The sequence below is a fragment of the Oncorhynchus tshawytscha genome, linkage group LG01 (genome assembly GCF_018296145.1).
Source record: "Oncorhynchus tshawytscha isolate Ot180627B linkage group LG01, Otsh_v2.0, whole genome shotgun sequence".
Taxonomy (NCBI): domain Eukaryota; kingdom Metazoa; phylum Chordata; class Actinopteri; order Salmoniformes; family Salmonidae; genus Oncorhynchus; species Oncorhynchus tshawytscha.
The window spans coordinates 35,001,947-35,025,027 of record NC_056429.1 but is presented as its reverse complement, the minus strand read 5'-3'; the positions used below and the strand labels follow the sequence as shown (position 1 = coordinate 35,025,027).

At 43.0% G+C, this 23,081-nt stretch overlaps 2 protein-coding genes across 8 annotated transcripts in view; both read right to left on the bottom strand.

The window, feature by feature from the left end:
• Positions 1-3,463, bottom strand: part of LOC112249956 (lysine-specific demethylase 4A-like) — a 55,531-nt gene extending 52,068 nt beyond the window's left edge. For 3 of the 6 annotated variants that reach the window (XR_002953463.2, XM_024419726.2, XM_024419764.2), the window contains exon 1: positions 3,324-3,457. The gene's annotated coding sequence lies outside the window, so the exon portion shown is untranslated. Of the gene's footprint in view, positions 1-2,751; positions 2,881-3,323 lie in introns of those variants that run through there. The other 3 variants (XM_042320750.1, XM_024419734.2, XM_024419718.2) reach the window with 2 other exon arrangements.
• Positions 3,464-6,703: 3,240 nt separating this feature from the next.
• LOC112249942 (receptor-type tyrosine-protein phosphatase F-like) overlaps positions 6,704-23,081 on the bottom strand; it is a 318,952-nt gene continuing 302,574 nt past the window's right edge. For both annotated transcript variants that reach the window (XM_024419699.2, XM_024419707.2), the window contains 11 exons: positions 18,974-19,097; positions 18,093-18,268; positions 15,909-16,028; positions 15,535-15,689; positions 14,497-14,782; positions 12,562-12,740; positions 9,461-9,587; positions 9,205-9,330; positions 8,669-8,823; positions 8,371-8,506; positions 6,704-7,743 (listed from right to left, as the gene is read on the bottom strand). In XM_024419699.2, coding sequence (XP_024275467.1) covers positions 7,675-7,743; positions 8,371-8,506; positions 8,669-8,823; positions 9,205-9,330; positions 9,461-9,587; positions 12,562-12,740; positions 14,497-14,782; positions 15,535-15,689; positions 15,909-16,028; positions 18,093-18,268; positions 18,974-19,097 — 1,653 coding nt within the window. In that variant the 3' untranslated portion in view covers positions 6,704-7,674. The remainder of the gene's footprint in view (positions 7,744-8,370; positions 8,507-8,668; positions 8,824-9,204; positions 9,331-9,460; positions 9,588-12,561; positions 12,741-14,496; positions 14,783-15,534; positions 15,690-15,908; positions 16,029-18,092; positions 18,269-18,973; positions 19,098-23,081) is intronic.

Sequence of the window (23,081 nt, the reverse complement as noted above, 5' to 3'; positions counted from 1 at the left end):
TAAGACACACAAATGACCCGAGCCAGAGTTCAGGACAGCCTAACCAAAAAAAACTTATATTGCCAACTATGTAAAGAAAATTGCCTACATAATGCCAACAAATAAAAACATAACAGCCTGCAGGTAGAAAATATACTAATACAAATAAATATCATTGCCTGTCTGCAAGGAAATTGAAACACTGCATCAGCCTAAAATGTGCTAACAAACGTGAAACATTGTATATCCTGCACCCTCAGAGTTTCCCAGGCCAGTGAGCTCCAGACTGACACAGCTGTAGGCTATTTGCGCAAGGGATAAAAAGTAATCAGGTAGGCCTATTATGATGTTTCCACCAGATCAGAGGATTACTTTTTTTCCCTCCACTTTTCACACTGATAGGAAAGGAAGTTAGCTGGAAAGATTGACTGTAGTTCCTCAATGTAGCCCATTTGAACATTCTCAATGGATGTAAAAACAGACTGTTTACTTGCTGTTGAAGGTGAAGAAAAGATTACTTGGAGAAGCTCATTAGTGGTGGTTAGTTCAGATGTGGTTAGTTCCAAAAGGGCACATTTATAAGTCTACATTAGCGCGCAGGACAGGTAGCCTAGGCCTACTTCTATGCGTAAACAAGGTGGGCGTCCTAACTCAACATTGAAAGAAGCACTCCAAACCAAACACAATTAATAAAATTGACAACTCGTAAATGGAATGAAATAAACCAAAACTTGTTTCTCACAAGTGTAGCCTAGGTTGTGCACTCTGCAAATGGGAATTAACGGTAAATGTACTACTGTTGATATTAATGTGCCATCCCGCAGCCTCCATAATGGATTAGTTCACTGGGACAGTCATCAATCAAGAGGTACCATAAAATAAATATTTTTTTTTCCAACTGCTCAACTAAATAATATTGGTCGACTAACAGCCCATCAACCTGGGGCAGCAGGTAGCCTAGTGGTTAGAGCGTTGGACTTGTAACCGAAAGGTTGCAAGATCAAAGCCCAGAGCAGACAAAAAATCCACTGTTCCTAGGCCATCATTGTAAATAAGAATTTGTTCTTAACTTACTTGCCTACGGTAGTTAAAAAAAAGAATTTCAAAAACAGCCGACTGACCAGTTGACTAAATGGGGTCAGCCCTAGACTCGGGAGAGACTCAACAAATACAGCAAAGAACAGCTGTTTTTGAGTGAGTTCATGTGTAAGTTCTGTCAATACTTTTATAGGCCATAAAATGTGTTCATCATGCTACAACCAGCATTGCATCTAATGAACGAGTAGAAATGTGCATCAATAGGATTTCATTTTTATTATTAGCAAATTTTTTAATATCAAGGAATTTCACTTTCTCTGTTCATAGGAGTAACAGCATGAATTTGTTCATGAGGCAGAAATAATGCAATGCAACTAAGTTTCGCCATCAGCTGGAACACAGTGTCCCTTTTTGGTCAGTGTCAGAAGAGGAAAGGGAGAGCGGAGGGACGTTGAGCAGCGGACCCTCATCAGTCTGTTGCGCTCTCCCTCAGCGGAGACTGACCATCAGATGCAGGCACCATCAGCCCAATAAAATAAAGCAAATTATTTAACTGTGCTCACTCCGCTGTGCCTCACAAGTAATGCAACAACAATAGATCATATATCCTACCTTAAATGTTTTAATATAACTAACAATGCATTGGCAGGGCAATTCAAGCAAAGCCAATATGCAGTTTTTTATTTTTTTATTTATTTTACCTTTATTTAACCAGGTAGGCAAGTTGAGAACAAGTTCTCATTTACAATTGCGACCTGGCCAAGATAAAGCAGTGACAACATATTGGGCCTATAGCCAACTGCACAAACCTCACTGCTACGGTACTGCTTTTAATAGCTTAATGTTGCATATGATTACTTTTTTAAAGTAATGTTCCCCAAAAATATAAGCGGTGGATCTCAGCTTGCACTTTGACTAAGAAAGTGATATTGACTAAGAAAAGATTGGTGACCACTGCTTTGCTGCAGCTTCAATTCCTCTCGAGCTTCAGGTGACTCTTCAATTGATATTTTCAAAAAGGATCAGGAACCAGCAGCCAGGTGAAACAAAAAAGCTGCTACAGTGTCCAGATGCATCATTGAACAGAAACAATTAGCTAGCTAAAGTAGCTAGCTTAGCCATAATGACTTTACCTGCCAGTCCATCTGTGGGTCAAAACCACCAGAAATATGCAATAAAACTCAACGTTATCAAAAACAAAACACCTGATAAAAAAATTAAAAAACGTACAAATAAATGTATATGTACAGATTTACAGGAGCTCTCTGCTTAGTCTAACGTTACTACTATGGCAACTACAGAAGTGTATACTATCATCACACAAAAACACAGTAGAAGAAATACATATTGTGGGGACAGGTAGTTAATGTCGTCGAAATTACTTCAGTTCAGAATGCTAACGACACGTTAACTTTAACTAGCTAGTATGCCAAGAGCTAACTAGCTAGATGCCGGTCGTCACTAGTTACCACAGCCAGAGTCATAAACCACGCCTATTTCTAAAATGCATCTTCTTAACATTTTATTTTAAACCGAACCTTACCAAACTGCTTAACCTTATGCCTAACCTTCAATTAAGACTAAAAAGCAAATGTTTGTTTTAATGAGTTGCGATAGTCATTTTGACTCTGTGGCTGTAGTAACTAGATACTGACAAATGCCTAACGTTAATATCAGCAACAACAACTCAAATTTAAACGAGACAGTTAGCTAAAATTATCTAGCTAACGTTACCTCGCAGTAAGCTAGTCTTTTACTAAATTCTGATCTCCTCCGTGAGATGGTAGCTAGCTTCGTATGATGCTAACGTTGTGTTGTCTTAACTTTTCCTTCCTACAACATAAGAAAGCTAGCATGCTAATATTCCTCAAGACAGCTAACGTCAGCGAATTGCGAAGTTCCTGCCCACTTGCAGATTGGACGAAATCCTGATTAAATTAATTCCTACATTTGTGATTGGTTGAATGCCAAGTCATTTAACGACGGGCCCAGTGTCGTCACCTAACTCCCAGAAAAGAGCGTTAGCAAGATGCCTTACAAACCTAGCCAAATTAATAATTGTTTACTTATTAATGCATTTCAGCTATAGCAAAGACAAAGTAATAGTAGTTGTGTCATGTCATTCTGACAAACATGTTAAACGCAACAACTGAAAACGTCACAACTTTGAGAAGCAAGTAACGTTAGTTAGTACGTTACGCTAACGTAGCTTTGACTAAGAGCGAATACCATTTTCAGCAACATTACTTATCAGTAGTTAGCTACTTAAAAGCAAACACATTTTTTTGTTTAAAATATTAACTTACGCTTGACGACCAAGTAATGAGTGATTGCTACTTCAAAATCTCCAAAAGCAGAAGATTATTTGTTCACAATTCACCATGGGTAGGAAAGATTGTCCTCCATTAAGTTACCCAGTGTCGCACGCATGCTCAGTGCGTGTTTGTGCACAATGCTTAATGAGGGCGTATCCAACACTCAACCGAGACAAATCAAAATGCACTATTTTGCTATGACTCCGCCTTGTTAAATTACTTACGCCCTGCAAATCGTAGACTATTAATATGGTATAAATCATTAAAAAGTTAGATGATGTAAAGAAAAAAGATTAAGTCTAGGACATCTCATTTCTCTGTACAAATACCAAATCCTAAAATTGTAGTCTTTCACGTGATCTGTTTTTTCCACAATTGAAAATATTATTTAGCAACTGAATCTGGTTAATGAGTGCCGAAGAATTAATCATGTAAATTGTATTATCTTTATGTTCAACACAGTGAGTATTCCTCTTTGGAACCTGGAGTTTACCCAACATGTCACCTAACATTGTTCACCTAATACCTTTTAAAAAATATATTTTTTGTTGTTGAAATTGCACTGTAAGAGCCTGTAAGTAAGCATTTCACTGTAAGGTCTACTACACCTGTTGTATTTGGCGCACGTGACAAATATACTTTGATTTGACATGTCGAACTGTTACTGTAGATCTGAACAATTCTCAACATCCTCCTAGTCACAATGCTGGTACCTACTTACTACTGTAAACCAAAATTCATTGTTTCTATCATTTTGTGACCATAATATTCCAGGGGTTCTGTCAGGACAGAGTGGCTGTATAGCAGTGTCCAGGCAGTCCATGGACACAGCACAGCCAGGCATTGGCTGGAGGGGTATCCACCACAATCTGTTGTACTGGCAAGGGGATAGATAAAGGGGGAGCAGGTCCATGGACGGATGGGGGTGGGAAGAGAGGGGAACTGTGTGTGTGTGTGTGTGTGTGTGTGTGTGAGTTGTGACTGCATGTTTGTGCATGTGAGTGTGTGTGTGTGTTTGTGTGTGAGTTGTGACTGCATGATTGTGCACGTGAGTGCATGTGGAATGTCCACAACATAGACAAAAAACAGCCATGCAACCACCACATTATAAAAAACCAAATTTTTCAACTTTATTAACATCAAGGTTTTTGCAACATTTTTTTCCTCTCCTTTTTATTAACAAATAGAAAAAAGATTGAACCCCTACATTACTATTCGAAGACAAAGTGAAATGAATCCTGTTTTGTAGTCCATTCTTCCGGGCCCACTAAATCCAAATTCACCTCATTTTGCAATTCTATAGTACCACTTAAGAAAGAAAAGCTTGACTATAAGGTAGAGATCCTCCACCGTACATTGATGCTGCTTCTTTGTGTTACAGGAGAATTTCCTTCTGTACCACAGTGAGGAGATAATACAGTATAGTACAGCAGTTATACCATGGATGTAGAGTCAGTGACAGTCAGAAGAGACGTTCATCTGGGTTGTTGTCAGTTACTGTATCTGCAGAGCTGGCCAGTCATTGGGAGCTGGACCAGTCATTTGCAGATGGACATGTGCAGTTCATAGTTCAGAATCAGAAGGGTAATCAGAAATACATGGATGAATAACTGTCTGTCTGGACACTTCAACACTTCTCATAGGATGGTTGTTGTTGGGGCTGTACATTAGTCTGTGATGTGGAGCTCTGTATATCTGCTTCTCCAAACTAGGTATAGCTTGTCAGATCAGACCAGAGCCAGGGTCCCATTTCCTCTGTGACATTCGGGAGTGATGGTTTGGTTCAGTCAACCTCAGGCCATGCTCGACCTACCTGGATGTAAAAGAACAAACAACTTTCCATGTACCGGTGGTTTTCTGTATTTCTTTCGCTGTGTCTAGAGTTTGGACCGGAGCTCTTTGAGCGACAGGCATTGAGAAAATCACAGTAAACAGTTATTGGGTATCTGTACATGGCAGATTTTTCAAAAGTCATCAAGATTAGCCTATTCAGTTTTTTAACCATACAGTGCATTTGGAAAGTATTCAGACTCAGATAGTATTCAGGTTTTTTCAAATTTTTGTTACATTACAGCCTTATTCTAAAATTGATGAACTAAATAAATAAATAATTTGATCAATCTACACGCAATACCCCATAATAACAAAGCGAAAACAGGTTTAGAATTTTTTGCAAATGTATTCTATTTAAAAAACAAAAATACCTTATTTACATAAGTATTCAGACCCTTTGAAACAGGCTGAGACCAAAATTGAGCTCAGCTGCATCCTGTTTCCATTGATCATCCTTGAGATGTTTCCACAACTTGATTGGAGTCCACATGTATTAAATTCAATTGATTGGACATGATTTGGAAAGGCACACGCCCGTCCATATAAGGCCCCACAGTTGACAGTGTATGTCAGAGCAAAAACCAAGCCATGGGGTCGAAGGAATTGTCCATAGAGCGCCGAGACAGGATTGTGTTGAGGCACAGATCTGGGGAAGGGTACCAACAAATATCTGCAGCATTGAAGGTCCCCAAGAACACAATGGCAAGTAGCCTAGTGGTTAGAGTGTTGGGCCAGTAACCAAAAGGTTGCTGGATCAAATCCCCGAGCTGACAAGGTAAAAATATGTCCTTCTGCCCCTGAACAAGGCAGTTAGCACACTGGACTCTGAAGACCTTGATGTTGATTATGCCCCCCCCGCACCTCTCTTTCACAGAAGGGCTTTGGTCAGGGAGGTGACCAAGAAGCCGATGGTCACCCTGACAGAGCTCCAGAGTTCCTCTGTGGAGATGGGAGAACATTTCAGACCTTTATGGTAGAGTGGCCAGATGGAAGCTACTCCTCAGTAAAAGGCACTGCTTGTAGTTTGCCAAAAGACACCTAGACTCTCAGACCATGAGAAACAAGATTCTCTGGTCTGATGAAACCAAGATTGAACTCTTTGGCCTGAATACCAAGTGTCACATCTGGAGGAAACCTGGCACCATCCCTACAGTGATGCGTGGTGGCAGCATCATGCTGTGGAGATGTTTTTCAGAGGCGGGGACTGGGAGACTTGTCAGGATCGAGGGAAAGATGAACGGAGCAAAGTACTGAGAGATCCTTGATGAAGACCTCAGACTGGGGCGAAGCTTCACCTTCCAACAGGACAACGACTTTCAGCAAACAGTCAAGACAACGCAGGAGTGGCTTCGAAACAAGTCTCTGAATGTCCTTGAATCTGCAGAGAAGAATGGGAGAAACTCCCCAAATACAAGTGTGCCAAGCTTGTAGGGTCATACCCAAGAAGACTCGAGGCTGTAATTGCTGCCAAAGGTGCTTCAACAAAGTACTTAGTAAAGGGTCTGAATACTTATTTAAATGGTCTGTTTGTTTTTTTTATATACATTTGCAAACATTTCTACAAACCTGTTTTTGCTTTGTCATTATGGGGTATAGTGTGTAGAGTGATAGGGCGAAAAAACGCTTTTATTCCATTCTAGAATGGTAACGTAACAAAATGTGGAAAAAGTCAAGGGGTCTGAATACTTTCCAAATGCACTGTATATAGGTTTATTTTATAGTAGTCCACTAACTCTGGTGTATGTGTTTGATCTCTTTTTGTGGAGATGGCTAGTCGTTTTGTAAAGTACCAGGAAGTGAAATGGCGTATAAAAGATTGTCCCCCATATACCACTGAATACTACCAGAGAATAGCGAACTTTAGAATATTATAATTATGGTAAAAAATAAAATTATTATTAGCAGCTCTGAGTATGCATACGTCTCCAGTATTAATAATAACTCGGAGCATATTAAAAATTCATGTCCCTTGTGCTAAAAAATACAAGTAATTCATTTAAAATAAGACACGTTAAGACATACAATAACCAAAGTATAAATGATTAGAAAATAAATTCAAAATAATAATAATAATAATCACATACTTATAATGGGTAAGAATATTGATATTGATGCATAATAAAAGCAGAAAAATAACCGTTGCTATATCAGCAGTAGTAGGAGGCAGAAATAGTGATTTTATGTTGTGTGCATTACGTATAGAGACGTCAGAATGAAGCACACTGAAGCATTTAGATAATTTCTTGAGGAGTAGATTTTAGTAGTGGAGGGTTTTAAAGCAGGTTTATTATGCCAGTCAGTCCAGGAGTACTGCTCCACCTGATTGAAGGTCGCCCAGTCAGACTTGTGCTCTCTCCCTCTCCTCCTCACCCCTCTCCCTTCTTCCTCCCCCCTCTCCCTTCTCCCCTCAGGCAGTTTCTGGACTTTGTCAGCCGGGTGTATATGGCTCAGAAGGGACACACTGGCGGCGCTCCGGAACCCCAGGAGTCCCAGTGCATTCTGAGAGTGATTATGTTGCATAGTGGTCAAAGCTGCCAAGGTACTCCAGAGCTGCCCTGTAGCACAACTGGTACTGGTCCTGGGAGGGAAACAAAGAGGGGCAGAGCAGTGCCGGTCAAGAGAGTGATCTACAATCACAAATAGAGCCACTTTACCCCGACCTACATGGACAAATTACCTCAACTAACCTGTACCACCGCACACTGACTCGGTACCAGTACCCCCTGTATATAGCCTCGTTATTGTTATTTTATTATGTTACTTTTTATATTAGTTTATTTAGTAAATATTTTCTGAACCCTATTTCTTGAACTGCATTGTTGGTTAAGTGCTCGTAAGTAAGCATTTCACGGTAAGGTTACCTGTTGTATTCAGCGCATGTGACAAATAAAATTTGATTTGATTTAATAGTTCTGCATTTGCCTAGGAGAGTATTTGTAGCAATATGTTGAAATAACTACACTTTATTAATCTAACCCCACATCCCAGTTTCCTCCCGATATCTGCCTACCTTCCTCTAATATTATGGCACAGTATCACAACAGGACGTCACACAAGATAAATCTGATTTGTAAATTAAAACTATTGTTTCAACTGAATCCTTGTTTGCTTAGTCACCTGCCTCTACCCAAGAGCTTCTATATAGTCCTATCCCCTCTCTAACCAGTCTATCCCAACATACTGTAGCGTTGTTACTGCATTGTACCTCTGTCTGCACCATGGCAGGTCTCTGGGTCCTCAGTGTTTTGGCGGTATGGAAGATGTCCACCACCCCCTCGTACCTCATCCTCTCCAGCACGATACTCAGGGTGATGAACACACCAGTCCGCCCAACACCAGCACTGTGGAGGAGCAAAGAGAGTAGATGCCACACACACGCGCACGCACACACACACACACACACACACACACACGCGTATGCATAAGCACACACACGTATGCATAAGCACACACACGTATGCATAAACACACACACAATGGTAATTGTCATTGGTGTCCCTTACCTGCAGTGCACAGAGATGGGTCCATCCTGTCCGAACTGTTCCTTGGTTTTATGCACTTGGCCAATGAAGTCGATAAAGCCCTCTCCAGTTTTTGGCACCCCTTGTTCTGGCCAATCAGTGAATTGGAACTGCCGAATAGTCCTGGACTGGCCATCCTTAGAGGTGGTGAGGAATGGATGATGGGCATAAAGTGAGTATTTTCTTTAAGTCTTATTATTAGACATTATAAAGGCTCATACATGCTTATACCACTAAATAAAGCATTATACGCACAGAATTTGAGTAATGTTACCAGTATTGTTTTAGTGTGTTCTCAAGCTACTAATGTCTTTGCTGTAACGTGCAGAAACTATTTCTACACACAGAACATCAGAACATAACCACAGTGCAGAGATAATTATATGTGTTTAAACAATTCACTGGGAAAATATGCTTAGCGTACAGCTACGTACAATAATTAGCCCTTTGCATAGAGCAGAAAGAGATATATACGTCACTAGGAAGAAGAGGGAGGATGGATGGAGAGATGGACTTACCCTGGCGTCTGTGACCTTGAACTCTCGGAGGATGTACTGGGGCATGTTGTACTCAGCCATGGGGTCCACTACAAAGTATTGGTACCTAGCAGAGCGCTCAGCAGGCCAGTACTGATGGCACTTTTCCTAAGAAACAGAAAACAATGACAGAACTGTCATATCAACAATACCATCCATTAGTGTGTGTGTGTCCATGCATGCGTGTGTTTGTGTGTGCTTGTATTAACAGTGTATGTACAGTATCTATGCCACTCACCCGTCCCATCTCTCTGAGTTTGGTGAGCATGACGACGATGGTAGAGTTGTGTTCCCACAGCATCCTCCAGAAGTCCTCTGTGGTCTCTGCTAGCGGGCCCTGGGTGGCTATGTAGGCCTTCTGTTGCCTGAGAGACACGAGACACGACTTACGTCAGGATACAGGAAAGACCATGACACGGAGTCAGGATAACATCATAACTACAAAGGATATAAGGTACACTTCAATACATCCCCATAGACCTAGAGTATCCACGCTGAGTCCTGTGTGGTCTTACTGTGATCTGAGAGGCCCTTGTGCTGATAATGGGGTCTGGGCTTGATGTATTTTCATTATGTTATGCTGCTGACAAATTAAGTTCCTATTCTCTTCAAGGCAGTGAGAACCGCAGCGTTGCAGTTGGGGTCCAGTTCCACTAGATCAACAGTAGAGGGCAGTGTGAAGCTGTGGGAGTAGTGGCGTTAATGTGATTACGTTTCTGTCAGGAATCCCGACAAACATGTGAGAGTCAGCCCAAGACGTATACATTCGTATGGCCAGACACACACACACACACACACACACACACACACACACACACACACACACACACACACACACACACACACACACACACACACACACACACACACACACACACACTGCAGGAAATGAGTGACCATGAGATTACAGCAGCTATATGGTCTGCTCCTCCATGTTATAGGCTACAGGAGGATACAGTATAGCCATACATCATTGCTTATACAACCATACAGAGACAGACAGTGCATTCTATGAGGCATGAAGTACAGTATAAGGTGCTGCTGGAATTGTGATTTCTATCTACCTAAGGTGCTGCTGGATTGTGAGTTCTATCTAGCTAAGGTGCTGCTGGAATTGTGAGTTCTACCTATCTTTGCCCTTACTTTTCTGAGTAACAACTAAGACCAGCCTCAGCACAATGTTCAAAGCGTCTCTAACATCTGATAGGTTTGACTGACACAAGGATATTCAGTTTCTTCAGCTGAATTATTGGATTCTTAGTGTTCTGACATAGCAATAGCAATAAAGAAATTAACAGGCATGTACAGAGATCCTTGCTCTGCCAAGACAGTGCTTGGTATGTATGTAATGTCTGGTGTGCACAACATCGTTATGTCAGTGGCATAGCTGGCAAGAGACTAGATAGTTTGAATTACCACCTCAGGATATCAGAAACTTAACCAGAATGACATCATCATCATCATTGCGTCATCATCATTATCCTCCCCTTCTTCATTCCCATAAGTCATTCTGATCCCCTCTGGCACTTTAAAGATGTGATGCCTGCCTGCCTCCCACGCAATAGAAAGCTAACACCTACAATCAGTCCCAAATGGCACCCTATTCCCTATATAGTGCTCTACTCTTGATCAAAAGTGCACTATATAGGGAATAGTGTGCCATTTGGGACACAAGCCAACACCTCTCTGTCACTCTTAATTACCGCTACATGAATTAAAGAAGAATTACATCCACCTTCCTTCTCCCCCTCCTCCTCTCTTCTTTCCCTTCTCTCCCTCAGGTGGGGCAGCCCCAGGGACATTATTAGGCACAGAGGAGGTGTATGTGTGTTTGCTTGCTTTCTAATGTGTGTGTGTGTGTGATGAGAGGTTGAATGAGGAAATCCAAATAGAAAACCCTCAACAAATCCTCCAAAAAGGAGGAAAGCTCCTATTCATTCAGACATCCACTCATTAGTGTGTTGTAGCATTGTGGATTATTGCCAATTACAGTGTTTACACTTCCATGAAGGAGACTCTCTATGGGACCACTCTGATTAGGTATTAATATATGGGACAATACCTGAACAGAAGCCCCCAAGCACCTCACACACACTTTCACACTCAACCATACACACGCACCCACACAGGAATTGGCAAAAATCACAAAGAACAATTACAAAATACCCTAAAGACCAACATATCAAAATAAATTTCAACATACGTTTACAAAGCAATTGTATTTCTTTTAAAATACAAAAATACATTAGCAAGTCGACCCGTTAAAAACAACATCACTCTCAGTAATGGTTACAGAGACTTGTTGCTTGCTATGACTGCGATATGTATTTTTTATTTACCTTAGATGAATGCACTGCCTGTAAGATTCCCTACATAAGAGTGTCTCCTAGGGGCCCCCTGGTTGCGCATTTTGGTGTTCATTTTTATATCTACATTTACAATTTGCTAATTTAACAGAAACACTTATCACACCATCGTGCCATCAGACGTCTGATACCAATGAACCGCTGTATAAAAAAAATGGTATTGAAAAGTATTTTGGTATTTTGAAAATACCAATTACAGCTCTCGAAAGTATCTCGTTACAAAAAAACATTGGATTGTAGTTCAGGCAAATAAAATTGTAAATACAAAATACGTATTTCAAATATATTCAACAGAAATACTGCCCATCTCTGTGCACGCATTAATGCTCACTTGCACGCACACACCCAGCTGTATATTACGGAATTCTCAAAACCTTCCCATCCATCTCAGTAAGAACAACAGGTGCTTCACTTCACTGTTATTTTTTCCAAATATCAACAAATGTCTTTAAAAGAGTGTTTCCCATACAGTAAAGGAATGTGGGAATCAGCAGACAAGAACAGAGTCATCACAATAAGCAATAACTTTATTCCTCTTCCAGGAGTAGTTTGTCACCTGTCACAAACAGACTATTTATTTACCACAGGAGAAATGTGGCAAGCGATGGACAGTACTGCCACTATGACCAATTTGCCCTGTCAACTGACACAACAAGGAAGACGGACAGGAAAACACTGGTCTCCATGTCACACCATAATCCACTGCTGTCAGCCGCTGCAGGAAAGGTCCACCTCCTTGCTCATTAGAGGAGCTGTGTCTGCAGGATGGATTCTGTCTTCTCCATTTCTATTTCATCTCCTCTATTCTCACCATCCTCCATCTCACTTATTCTAGTGTTCAGAATATTTCTCATTTTCACAGTTTGAATTTCCTCTCTTTCTCTGCCCTCTCCCTCCTCTACTCTACCCCCTCTCCTCCTCTCCTCTCTTCTCGTCCCTCCTTCTCTCCTCTCCTCATCTCCCTCTCTCTCACCTGTATCCATCGATGAAGCTGGCGTTAATGTAGTCGGAGCCCTCCACACCTCTGATAGGCTGCAGATACACGCGGGTGGACTCAAAAGGCATGATATTCACCAGCCGGTTCTTGAACTTGTTGCAGGGGAGGTTGGCGCTGATGAATCTTGAGGTATGTGCTTTAGAGTTAGACAGTTTCTGGAGAAGGAAGGGAAGAGGAATGGACAGATTTAAGATACAATCTGGGATGTTTTGGGGCAAAATGGCAGCCCCGCCACTTGTTATGGTATACTGTTGAGGGATGCATGGATGGATGCATGGATTAAAAACATGGCTCAGATTAAAGAACTGTGTGCTACTGTAGAGAAACACCAACCCTTACCCTTATAATTACTGGACTGGAGTGCACCCATGGGGTGCAGTCAAATTGCCTCTAACCTGACGACGACTGTTGCCACAGCTTTTCCCTGACGCCCACCTTCCTTCCTTCAAAGTTGTAAAGCCAGGGATCCCAGCCAGCCTAGCGCTGCTGTATATGGGCAGGGATTTTGGAGGGCATAGGGGCTAACACTATTATTGATGCATGAAAATGATGAGCTTTGAGTCAAGCCCCTTTTGTTCTCCATCTTCAAATAACTGCCTGCTGACACTGGCAACGCCGAGCTCTCTCTCTCCTTTCAACTCACCCTAAGTGTCGACGCCACAGCCACATACGGAGACGTCAGGGAGTCGAAAACAAATACTCACACAACATTTGAGACGGCTGTTAAGAGAGATGCACAGGCCTACAGTATATCCATGTGAAAGCTATGGAATAGCAAAAAAATGTAAAAGCATTTTCTCCCAAATGAGAGGGGGATAGAGTTTTTATATTTTTGCTGGCTTTGCTGACAGGTTCCTCTTAATGTGATTCTCTGTCAGTAGTTAAAAAGCAAAGTATACATTTCAGACCTTGCTTGCGAAACAAATTTGCGAGTGGTACTGAGCATCAAAACCTAATTATACTCGCTGCGGATTTACAACCATCCTGCTTGCTTAACAAGTTTGACCCACATCATTTCGGTTATGGTGGTGAGTACCCCAGAAGGAGGCTGGTTAGAGCAGTTTTGTTTTCCTATGGCGGGAGGCTGTGAGTGGTTGCACCCCAAATGGCACCCTAATCCCTACATAGCGCACTACTCAGAGCCCTATGGGCCCTGGTCAAAAGTAGTGCACCATATAGGGAATAGGGTACCACTTGGGATGCAGACAGTGAGTATCTGAGGGGGACCAATACAGTCGTTGGAGCCTAGTGGTATAGGCCCAAGCCCAATCCCAGGATGCATCAGCTCTCCAACCCACTGAGGCTTTATCTACGGGCTGTCAGCCGGTCAGCCTGCCCCAACACTCCTCCCTCACTAGATCACTCTCTTTCTCTCTGTCTCTCCATCCCCCGAGCCTCTCTCTTCTCTTCCTCCCTTCCTCATTCTCAGTCTCTCATCCCCAGTCCAGAAGATTAGCCTCTGAAACAGAACACCCCTCCTAAGAGTTAGTGTGAGGGTGAGGAAAATTCCTCCTCCTCCTCCTCCTTTTCTTCTCCTACTCCTTGTTCCAAACACACTAAGACATTAACTTCCTGCCCCCACTGCATCGTACACACCGAAACAACAACAACTCTGTTGTTTCCTAACTAAATGCCCCAGTTAGTAACTGTACCAATTGTGTAGTCATGTCACTTAAACTCTAGCATAACCAGTCAATTCCCTAGCATTCGAGTCTGATTTCAAGGCTGCACTCCAACAATCTTCAAGTTAAGTTCATAACATGGAACTGAACCGTAATGTACAAGGAGACAGGCTGCTACCACACTGTTTGCACTGTCCTTCCAACTGCTATGGTCGTTGTTTCCATCTGGGACCAGGCTACAAAGCAGGGCTGTTGCCTTATTCTCAAACTCCATGTTTTGTTACTCTACCTTGAACTCTAGCTCCATGGCGGAAACGGTGCCTCCGGGCGTGACCTGGGTGAGCTTCTGGATGTGTGCGTACAGGTTGCGTGCAGGGACCTCTGTGTTACCGCAGGTGGCTGCCTCTAGCAGGGCCTCGTGGATGAAGACGTACTGGTCCTCCGTCTGCACCATGTAGTTCCTCTGAGCTCTCATACACGTCACATGACCGTAGATATCCACAGACTTCTCATGCTTCATACGCTCCAGCATGGCTTCGATCACGATGAAGCAACCGGTCCGCCCTACACCAGCACTGTGGGGACGGACAGAGCACTGTAACTATTACACAGACAGGAAACTGAAACTATAGAGCCATGTACAGTACACTGACAGGAACAAATGGAATAAAAAAATAATGTGTCACATGCGCCGAATACAACTGGTGTAGACTTTACAGGGAACTGCTCACTTATGAGCCCTTCCCAAAGATGCAGAGTTTCAAAATAATGAAAATAATAATACAAATCAAATAGTAACACGAGGAAGGAAATAAATACACAAGAATGGAGCTATGCAGTATACAGGGAGTGCCAGTACCAGATCAGTGTGCAGAGGTACAAGTGCCAGTACCAGATCAATGTGCAGAGGTACAAGTGCCAGTACCAGATCAATGTGCAGAGGTACAAGGTATTTGAGGTAGATATGTAAATGCAGGAAGGGCATCAGGATAGATAATAATAAGAGTAAAATAAATAACAACAGCAAATGATGTGTGTAAAAGTGTGTGTGTAAAGTGTATGTTTGTGTTGTGTCGGTATGCGTGTGTGTGTGTGTGTGTGTGTGTGTGTGTGTGTGTGTGTGTGTGTGTGTGTGTGTGCATGTGAACGTGTGTGGCTTTTGTGTGGGAAAAGTCACATATCTGTGAGATGGTTCTGGCTTAGGCTTATTTCCACCAGTGGAAAAAGCCTCAACAGCGCAACTTCAGTGAACCCTGTTCTTGGGCAGTTTTATTGACTTCATTCCAGATGTTTGCAGTGAAGGAGATGTGTCTGAGATGGGGGTTACCTGCAGTGGACCACCATGGGCCCTGCATCTGTCGGGTTGCATGCCTTGACCCTGCGCAGGAAGGCCAAGGTGGGGGTGGGGTACTCAGGCACTCCATGGTCCGGCCAGGCCATGAACTGGAACTGACGAACCTCTCTCTTCTCACTGGAGCCATTCTGGTAGAGCAACGTATCAGAACACCACAAACGCACACTGGTGGCCACATTCTGGGTAGTCTCTATGACAAACATTTATATTTACAACACCGAGTTAGCTAGCAAGAGATTTGATAAAAGCTCGAGAAAACATTCCGGGATCATTGCCCTCCAGCTGGTCAAGAGCTGGTCACTCTTGGGCTACAACACATACTATACCTCTACATGTGAGGCTCTTACCTTATAGAGGGTGAAGGTGCGTACGCTATAGGTAGCCAGCTCCACAGTGTCCAACATGGTCACCTGGATCATCCCATAGGTCTCTGTACCCCGACTGGGCCAGTACTGGTCACACTTCACCTGTACAAACACAGGCAAAGAACAATGACGTTCAGCCTCAGTGTAGAACAGTGTTCCTGACACTGCAGTTACAGTAAAGGAACAGTGGTAAGGACTAGGGGTGAGAGAAGGGGCTAGTGTTCGGGTAATGGGACAGTAAGGGACTGGGGCTGATCTAAAGAGAACAGCTTGAGCTGCTTCTGCTCCACTGTGTAATTTCCCCTGTCCTGGAGGATGAGAGGAGAGACTTCCACTCGCAGACACTGAACAATGAATATCTCTGAGCATAGCTTTAGCCTAAGAGCATGGACACAGAGTTACAGTAGGTTGATAGGACAGGGACTAAAGCTGCCTGAGGGGCCTAGTGTTTTGGTGAAATGGGACAGGGACTGAGAGGTTCAGTGTTATAGGACAGGGACCGAGAGGGTTAGTGCTATGGGAGAGGGACTGAGGCTAAGCGAAGGATGACAGCTTGGACTGCTTCTGCTCCACTGTGTCATCCATGTCCTGGAGGGAGAGAAGGAGAGAGAAAGAGGGGAGAGAGTGAAAGCAGAGAGAGTTTGCCAGCTGGGGTTCAGTGGCCCATCTCTAGGGGAATCTAGGCCCAGGGACCCTAGCCAGCATGACTGGTGCCTCTCTTCTCCTCCAGACCTCTACTCCAAAGGGCCATTGGTCAGGGCTTTGTGATTGGACAGCAGCCTGGTGCTCCAGGGTCATTGGTCAGGAAATTGTGAGGGGGCATTTTGATTGGACAGTCTGGTGGACAGTAGGGTCACCACCTGGATACATTCCAATGAACATCCCAAACACACACAGTCAAGAGCTAACTGGTACATTTCTTACAAATACAGACCATGTACACAGATAATAATATTCATTTTTTTCATTTTACTGGTGTTTTATGTTGATCTGTTTTACAGGAACATTTCCCAACATCCACCCAGACTAGTGCCAGTTGGAAATGGCTGCTGTCCCTAAAACTATTGAAGGTTGGTACTGTGCTCTGGTTGTTCATAGTGAAGGGGGTGTCACTGCGTCCCGGCCATCCCCAGGTCAGTCGCTACGGACAGTCACATAAATTCCTGTGGTGTGTTCTATTTCAGGTCCTCCCCTCCCGTTAATTTCCTCTCTAGTGAGACTGATAGTAAGGGGTGAAAATTGTCATGTCTAGATGGCTACAGCTTTTGTTAAATTGATGTCAAAAGTTTAACTATTTAGCATTATAGGTAAGCCTAAATCTTTTCCTAATCTTAACCTAATACTCCTAACCTGCTGCATAAATGATCCTAAATCTGCTACGAAAGTCAATTTTGACAAAAGCTGTTGTCCTTCTAGACAAAACCGGTGAAAATGGAGGTTATCAGAGGACACAGCGGTGGGGTCGGGATATTACCAGCAGACACCCTGCTGTGATGATGATGACACACAGGGGCCAAGATTCAAAGGTGAAAGGTAATTGAATGATGAGTTGACCCTTCATGGGGCCAGAAAGACAGGTGTGATGTTAAGTTTGGCAGGAAGCTGTGACACTATGGGATGACCTTTAGGTACAGAGTTATTCATCCTGCTAGAGAAAGTAGGTGTGTGTTGGTGTGAGTGTGTGTGTGCGTGACACATTTCCATCTGTCTTGCTGCCACCATGCAGTCAAAGTGTCAGTTATTTACAGAGTCTATTCAAATACCTCGATTAGGATTTTGCCACCTAACAGTCGACGCTCACACCTTCGTCCATTAGAGAGCAAGGGTGAGACTACTGGGACTGTTACAGTCTGTGAGTGCAGGGTCAATGACAGCAGAGGGTGAATCAATGGTCAGGACGTGTGTGTGTGTGTGGGGGGGTGGGGGTTGTGTGTGTGTGTCCTGAGACATTGTGTGTGTGTGCGCGTGTCAGCAGGTAGCCTGGCGTTTCAGAATGTTGAGCCAGTAACCGGTAGGTTGCTGGTTCGATTCCCAGAGACGACAAGGTGAAAACTCTGTTGATGTGCCCTTGAGCAAGGCACTTAACCATAATTGCTTGGTATAAAAGCGTCTCCTAAATGACTTAAATGTAATGCTGAGACAGTGTGTGCGTGTTCAGTCTCTCACCCTTGACTTCTCCTCCAGCCTGGTCATCATGACAATAGTGTTGGTCCTCTGCTCCCACACCATCCTCCAGAAGTCACTCAGGGTTTCAGGAAGCGGGCCCTGTGTAGCGATGTAGTCGTTCTGCTTCCTGTAGCCGTCTATGTAGTTAGCGTTGATGTAGTCACTACCTGGCACTCCTGTAGCACGGTGAAGGAAGGCAGTGTTAGGAGACAATTGGTCTGCATCCCAAATGGCTCCCTATATAGTGCACTTATTTTGACCCCCGCCCATAGCGCAATGGCACTCCATCACTTCTTCCCAAATGGCACTATCTCCTATAGTGCGCTACTTTTGACCAGGGCCCATAGGGCTCTGGTCAAAAGAAGTGTGCTATAAACAGGGGATAGGGTGCTATTTGGGATGTCACCTAGAAGGCTGGCAGGTTTTCAACACGGTATCAACACCCCCTTCACAGCACGAAACAGCTCCACACAGCACAACACATTAGAGAAGAAAGACACATCCACAACCAGTAGGATGCAATGACATTTATATCACTGACTGACTCCAAACTGAGACAGACGGACAGTAAGTGAGGGAGAAAGCATTGTCACACCTGGGGATTGGGTTGAGAGATATATTGTTGTGACATGTCTTTGCAGTGGGTAGGAGCTTACTGTCTGCAGACTTGGCTTTGGATATTCTTTATTGAGACAGCATCACTTAGTTAATACCATCACAATACCTCCCACCACCCCTCCCTAAAAAGCAAAACATCACCTAAAAAAAAAAACGTTTTATTGACAGGTGCTCTCTTATTTCATAACACATTACCTCCCCGCATCCAGTTATTAAAAAGCGAAAACACTTCACAACAACAACAACAAATCCACCAAACATACCGTCGACGGAGGTGAGGATGACCCTGGAGTGGTCGTAGGCGATGACATTTGCATAGCGGTTCTTTGGCTTGTTTACTTCCAGGTTAGAGTGTTCCCACGTGAACTGCTGGCCAGGGTCTACGGACTGATGAAGGGGGGGATGGAGTGAGAGAGTGCAAGGGAGAGAGAAGAAGGGAGAGAGAAGAAGGGAGAGAGAAGGGGAGAAAGAAAGAAGGAGAGGGGCAAGGAGATCTATGCTGTGACAAGCTAGTACAAATCAGATGTACTACTGTATCCTCAAATAAGGAAGACGAAAATGAGGAGGCTGTCCAGAGACCATTGAAAGAAGTTGAAACAATATTTACTGGTGGAACAATGTAGTATAGAGTACAGTACAAATACATACAGTATATAGAAGTAGTCTATACTACAGTATGTGACACAGTGAGGGAGAGCTGAACATATGGTAGGCAGGGCATGGGTAAGCCACGGCTATGCAGGTTGATGATTCATCTGAGCCCTGTATCGATCCCTGGCACTGGACAAAGGCTCTGGTCCAACTAAATAATGACAGACACCACATTGTTATTCATTATTGACCATTCTGTTCTGATCACTGATCTCACATCATACTGAAAAACAAATACATACGCTCTCCCCCAACCGCATCACTGTCTCGCCTCTCTCTTTCACCTTCTCGGCCTCTCTCCTTATCCCCTCTCTGTCTTGTCCTCTTTCTCCCTCTCCTCTCCCGCTCCCTCTCTCTGCCTCTCTTCTTCGCTCACACACACACAAAGAAAAAGGCTGCACATTCTGGTTGTTTCCTCCTGACTGAATGGCTGGCTGAGAAGGCATGTGGGACCCGTCTGTCTGCTCATATCAATGACAATGGTGAGAGAGGTTGAGCGCACATCTTATTTAACAGCCTGTTAGGCAAAGCTTTTGCTGTGTTGCTCTGACAAACAACACACATTATTGCTAATGCGCCCAGTGGATGTGAATATCAGTTACCGTGGATGCCACTGCAATCACGCTCTCTCCCCGACACTGCCGCATTTCCATCCCTCTTAGAAACAAAAACAGGCACCCACAAAACAAAAGCCCAGAGGGCCGCCACCATGTGTACCTCCGTGAGGAAGAGATACCATGCTAACACTTGGCACAAGAGGCTGAATTTATATAGGCGAGGAAAATTGACTTTGACATTTGAAGAGCCCTTAGCTTGTTTTCCACTAGCTGTGTGTGTGTGTGTGTGTGTGTTTTCCACAAGCTGCATCCTAAACCAGCAGCACGGTGATGCTTCAAGAATAGCTCCTGTATTTCAGCTGATATCAAATCCTGTCAAGACACTTCATACAGTAACTGACTGTGGCCCAAATGGCACAATATTATTCCATATATAGTGCACTAGCTTTGACTAGAGCACTACGGACCCTGGTCAAAAGTAGTGCACAACATAATGCACAGGGTACCGTTTGTGGCATACACTACTTATATTGTGTCTTTTGTGATGCTTAAAATACTTCTATATTGCTGCTTCAGTTAGCAAGGTGTACTATTCTGTGTCCATAACAAATACATGTTTTATTTAAACAGCTTCTCTAAGGAGGGTGATAATACATTGCAGGATCATAATTAGCTATTTCCCTCATAACATGCACAAAAACACCACCCACACGTGCACTGATACAGTACAAACATGCTTACACACACACACACGCACACTGTTAGGAGTGTGTATTGGAGACGAGGTCAGGTGCAGGAGAGCAGAGTGTAGTGAACAAGCACACTTTTTATTCCAGTCAAATAACAGCACAAAGTAACATAAAATGTGCCCAAAACACGGAACATAGACAAAAAAGTAATGCGCGTAACAATATCCACAATATCAAAATGCACGTAACACAAACAATCCTACACACAAACATGGGGAACAGAGGAATAAATACATTTGGTTTGATTGGGGAATGAAAACCAGGTGTGCAGGGAACAAGACAAAACAAATGGATACATGAAAAATGGAGCGGCGATGGCTAGAAAGCCGGTGACGTCAACCACCGAACACCGCCCGATCAAGGAGAGGAGCCGACTTCGGCGGAAGTTGTGACGCGCGCGCGCACACACACACACTATGGCTGACAGTGCCTGTGTAACGGTTCTCTTTTGGTGAAGGAGAGTCGGACCAAAATGCGGCGTGTAGATTGCGATCCATGTTTTAATCAACAAACGTAAACCACGAATCAATACAAAAACAACAAACGTGGAAACGTAACGAAAACCGAAACAGCCCTATCTGGTGAAAACACAGAGACAGGAACATTCACCCACCAACACACAGTGAAACCCAGGCTACCTAAATATGGTTCCCAATCAGAGACAATGACTAACACCTGCCTCTGATTGAGAACCATATCAGGCCAGACATAGAAATAGACAAACTAGACATGAAACATAGAATGCCCACTCAGCTCACACCCTGACCAACCAAAACATAGAAATATACAAAGTAAACTATGGTCAGGGTGTGACAGTCTGGCCGAGTGGCTGAAAGACATTGTTTGCTGTCTTTATCAGACTTATGTAATTTCAACAGTAAATTACTGTAGAATGCACAGTAAAATACCTTAAATGTGTATTACAGAATTAATGATGGTGCATTGTGGGAAACTGTTGTGGGCTGTGAAAGAGTCTCTGGGACATTAACATATTTTAAGGCTTGTCTTGTAAGAGGCTATATTTGTTGCACCAGTGAGTGAGAAACCGCACAGAATACACTAATATATATTGTATTTCAAGAAATGTATAAACCTTGTCCTGAAAACCTACATTATATTACTGGCCAAATGTTGCCAGAAATGTTACTGTAATTCAGAATACAGTACCATACTGCCTTTTGGAGCTCCAAAAGCATTTTAAACATGAGTGAGAGTATGATATTGTTTCTGACCCATTAACATATTTTGAGGTTTGTCTTGAAAGAGACTCTACATTTGTTGCACCCGTTAGTGAGAATGCTGTACAAAATTAACTGATATGTGTTAGTAGTTCTGTAAGAATTTAATTTATCTAGGGAACAGATCAGAGTGGGAGCAAGTCTCAAACCTTTAATGGTTGAGTGGCTAGCCATGTCATTTTCATCTGTTTTGCCATGTAATCACTATGAGTTTCGTAGTGGTGCGAAACCAAGGCTTTCTGAAGGCTTCCGTGCTTTCATCAAATTGTGCCAAAAAACGGTTAAATTGCACATTAGTGACATCTGCTGGTCAGAAGCATGCGATTATCACAGGTATTCTTTCTCTGTTTCAGTCATAATATCATGGTCGTTGGCTTAAGTAGCCTATAATCAGTTGGAATACCAGGTTTGCATCTTACATCATGCTTCCATTTTTTTGCCTTCAAGTTGACTCTTTTTCAGAAACTGAATCTATAGCATTATTTAGGATGCTTAAGACAGAAGCCTATACTAAATAATGCAAATTGTTTTAACAGAAATGCAGAAAGAACAACATTCTAAATAGTGTGCCTTCAACAGGACTCAAACGCATACCCCCACATCAGTGAATGTTCCATTGTTCCCTACTCTACCTGCTAAGCTACCGGTCAGGTGAAAAACATTTTGTACAAAATCATAAATATATATAAAAATAATGTCCAGTCAGTGTTTGAAAGCAGCTTGGAATCGAAAAACCCCCACCGGAACCAGGGTGAAATCAGTGATACGTGATCGTGATCAAACTAAGCTTCGTACGTCATTGATTACATACTTCTGATAAAATGATACACGCATCGGTACACTGCTTTGAAGTTAGCTTCTTAGCGATTTCAACTCATGCCTTAGATCTCTGGTATCAAGCATAACATCACTACAGGTTGGAAGCGTTTGTTAACAGTTACAGAAACATTTTTACTTGCTGTAAGGACAAGTGCACCCGCTAAATGACCAAAATGTTCATGTTTAAATGAAAACTTGCAAAGAACACTGGGTAATATGTCACTGGGTATTTACAGTAACATGCTGTAATTGTAATTGGTACTGTTAATTCAATTACAGTAACATTTTTGGTTCCATTTTACAATAAATGTTTGACATAAATAACATCACATCCAGGCCCTCGTTGAATCAGAGGCG